Source organism: Xenia sp. Carnegie-2017, unplaced genomic scaffold (genome assembly GCF_021976095.1).
Source record: "Xenia sp. Carnegie-2017 unplaced genomic scaffold, XeniaSp_v1 HiC_scaffold_12, whole genome shotgun sequence".
NCBI classification, from domain to species: domain Eukaryota; kingdom Metazoa; phylum Cnidaria; class Anthozoa; order Malacalcyonacea; family Xeniidae; genus Xenia; species Xenia sp. Carnegie-2017.
The window spans coordinates 362,137-364,642 of NW_025813425.1; the positions used below are offsets into that span (position 1 = coordinate 362,137).

At 31.0% G+C, this 2,506-nt stretch overlaps 1 protein-coding gene across 1 annotated transcript; it reads left to right on the forward strand.

The window, feature by feature from the left end:
* The first annotated feature begins 307 nt into the window (after window positions 1–307).
* LOC124446212 lies at window positions 308–2,300 on the forward strand. Its single transcript, XM_046997044.1, has 3 exons — window positions 308–435; window positions 1,598–1,822; window positions 2,285–2,300. Exons 1-3 carry the CDS (start codon window positions 308–310, stop codon window positions 2,298–2,300), a joined length of 369 nt encoding a protein of 122 aa, XP_046853000.1.
* Window positions 2,301–2,506: the final 206 nt, after the last annotated feature.

Here is a 2,506-nt window from a genome sequence, read left to right on the forward strand (position 1 = left end):
ATAGCTTTTAAATTTATTTACTGCAAGAATTACTTTAAAATAAATTAACTAAAAGCAATAAAATGTTTGATCGATATTTTTTGATTAAAGGTAATTAAATAGTATGAACTTTAAAGGCTGCTGACTGGTCCGTTTTAACACTGTACCCATTTCCAGTTCCATGAACGTATAAATATATTGCAAATGTAGCTAATAACGAATACAGAACAAGACAACACACTGAAAACTGAAAAGACAATTTTTCATGGCATTTCCACAGTGAGATATCTAAAACTAGAGCAATCTAAAAAGGTAGCTCACTAATATCATGATGGCAGCTGACATAATTGTCATTGTCGCAGTATGTGCAGTTGGTATTTTTGGAAATACTCTTGTGATCATTACAATATTAAAACCAAAGATTCTTTTAAAGAAGAACTACTATTTTCTTGTCTTGCATCTCGCGAAATGTGACGCATTTGTATTGATAAACTTATCTTTTTTTAATATCTTGCGTACCAATTTAAAAATTGACTCATTTCGGTAACAAATGAAGTTAAAATGTTTAATATGTTTGTTAAGATCGGTTTTTGCTTGCGTATGTGTAAGGCTTCATTAAGTTTTTGAGAAGATTGAGTGTTGGCGGTGTCTAGGATAGTGAAACATGAGCGAGTGTATTTGGAGTGTTTAAAACAATAAGTTAGAACGAATGAGAAAGAGCAGATGCGTAAACTTCTACTGCTATATTTTAAAACAATTTACTTGAACAACTTAGGAACTAATAAACAGGTTTTTAATGGCATTGGAAAGTGTAATATAGAAAAAATGAAAAAACTAGAAACTCTCGTAAAAACGTCATTTTTCGCTTCCGTCAGTTTATGCTTGTTTTCATGACTTTAAATATTGACAAGCATTTGATCATTAAGGTTATTGATATTTTATGGAATTTAATGTAATGATTTTGCGTAAAATATTTAAAATTTACTGCTTAATATGGCTTTTCATCAAATAAAATATGATAAATTTGGATACTTTTGAATGCGCTTTGTCTTAAGGAACGTGCCTATTCACATTTGTAGCTGTGATGGGACGTTACGTGCGTTTGCTTTTGTTTAACTGTAATAATATTTTAAAATTAAATCTTATAAGAAGCATTAAGTTTTGCTGATGTTTGGTAATGTAATTACACATTATAAACTTTCATGAATTCTAATTGGTCGGTATAACTTTTATAGAAGGCAGAACAAGTTATATAACACATTTGTTGAGTATTTCACTTACTGAGCAACGAAAAAACTAAATTCTTTTGGGTATTTGCAAAGTGAAATACGGAAATATACAGACCATTCTAAAACATGTAGTAAGTCAATCACATCCATCATATTTTTATTATGGGAATTTTCTTTGTGTTGAGTATTGCAATATACATATTTGGTATTTTTGGAAATACTCTTGTGATCGTTACAATATTAAAACAAAAGATTCTGTTAAAAAAGAACTATTACTTTCTCATCTTGCATCTTGCGATATGTGACGCATTTGCATTAATACATGCATCTTTTTTTAATATCTTGCGTACCTATTTAAAAATTAACTCATTTCGGTTGGACTGTTTGAGGGTAGGCCTAAATCGTTTCTTTCTAATAAGTGGAGTATCTATGATGTTGATAATTTCAGTTCTACGATATCGTGCGATAGTTCATCCATTAAAACTTTCCTTCAGTCGAAGAAAGATAAAAATTGCTTGTGGCTTAGTGTACATCATTGGTTTGGTTGCGAAAGTTGGAACAATAATTCTCAAGTGCGTTGGGGATCCTGAACGTCGTTATTACATTTACGATTTGTTTGCGCTTTTGTCATGTGTCTACATTTTCCCAATAATCTTCATGACTGTGACTTACTCCATAATCGCTCGAGCATTGATGAAACAAAGAAAAGCACTACGAACACTCTCCAATTCTTCACATTCTCAAGTACAATCCTCCACCAGCTCAAGTCTTAGAAGATACATTCGAAGTTTGAAAACATTTTTTGTTTGTGCTTTAACGGTTATTTGTTTTTCAGTTGGTCGTATTTATTATATAACAGCTTGGTTGCAGTGGTATTATAATGCAGAAACTAACGGGATACATGTATATGTTGGTGAATGTCTTGGTATTCTTGGATCGCACGCTGTCAATCCATTAATCTATGGAATATTTGACAGACAAGTGCTGTACTTTTGGAAGTGCTGTACAAGAAGATTTAAGCAAATGCAGATAACAAAACATTTTTAATCATTTGCGTGTTTCCTGTTCTAATCTAGTAGTGGAGATGTTTAAAAATTTTAATGTCTTCAAACAAGAATTATACCTTTAACAAATTTAATAATAATAGAATTAAGAAGAAGGAAGACCTCCGAAGCGTTCTTAAAAAAATTAATTGCTTTGGATAACACAACACGGAAAGTAACCAAAATAACTTAAAGTTATCTGCAAAATATCTTAAGCAATATATACGTGAACACTAGAACCCAAATAAGTAATGA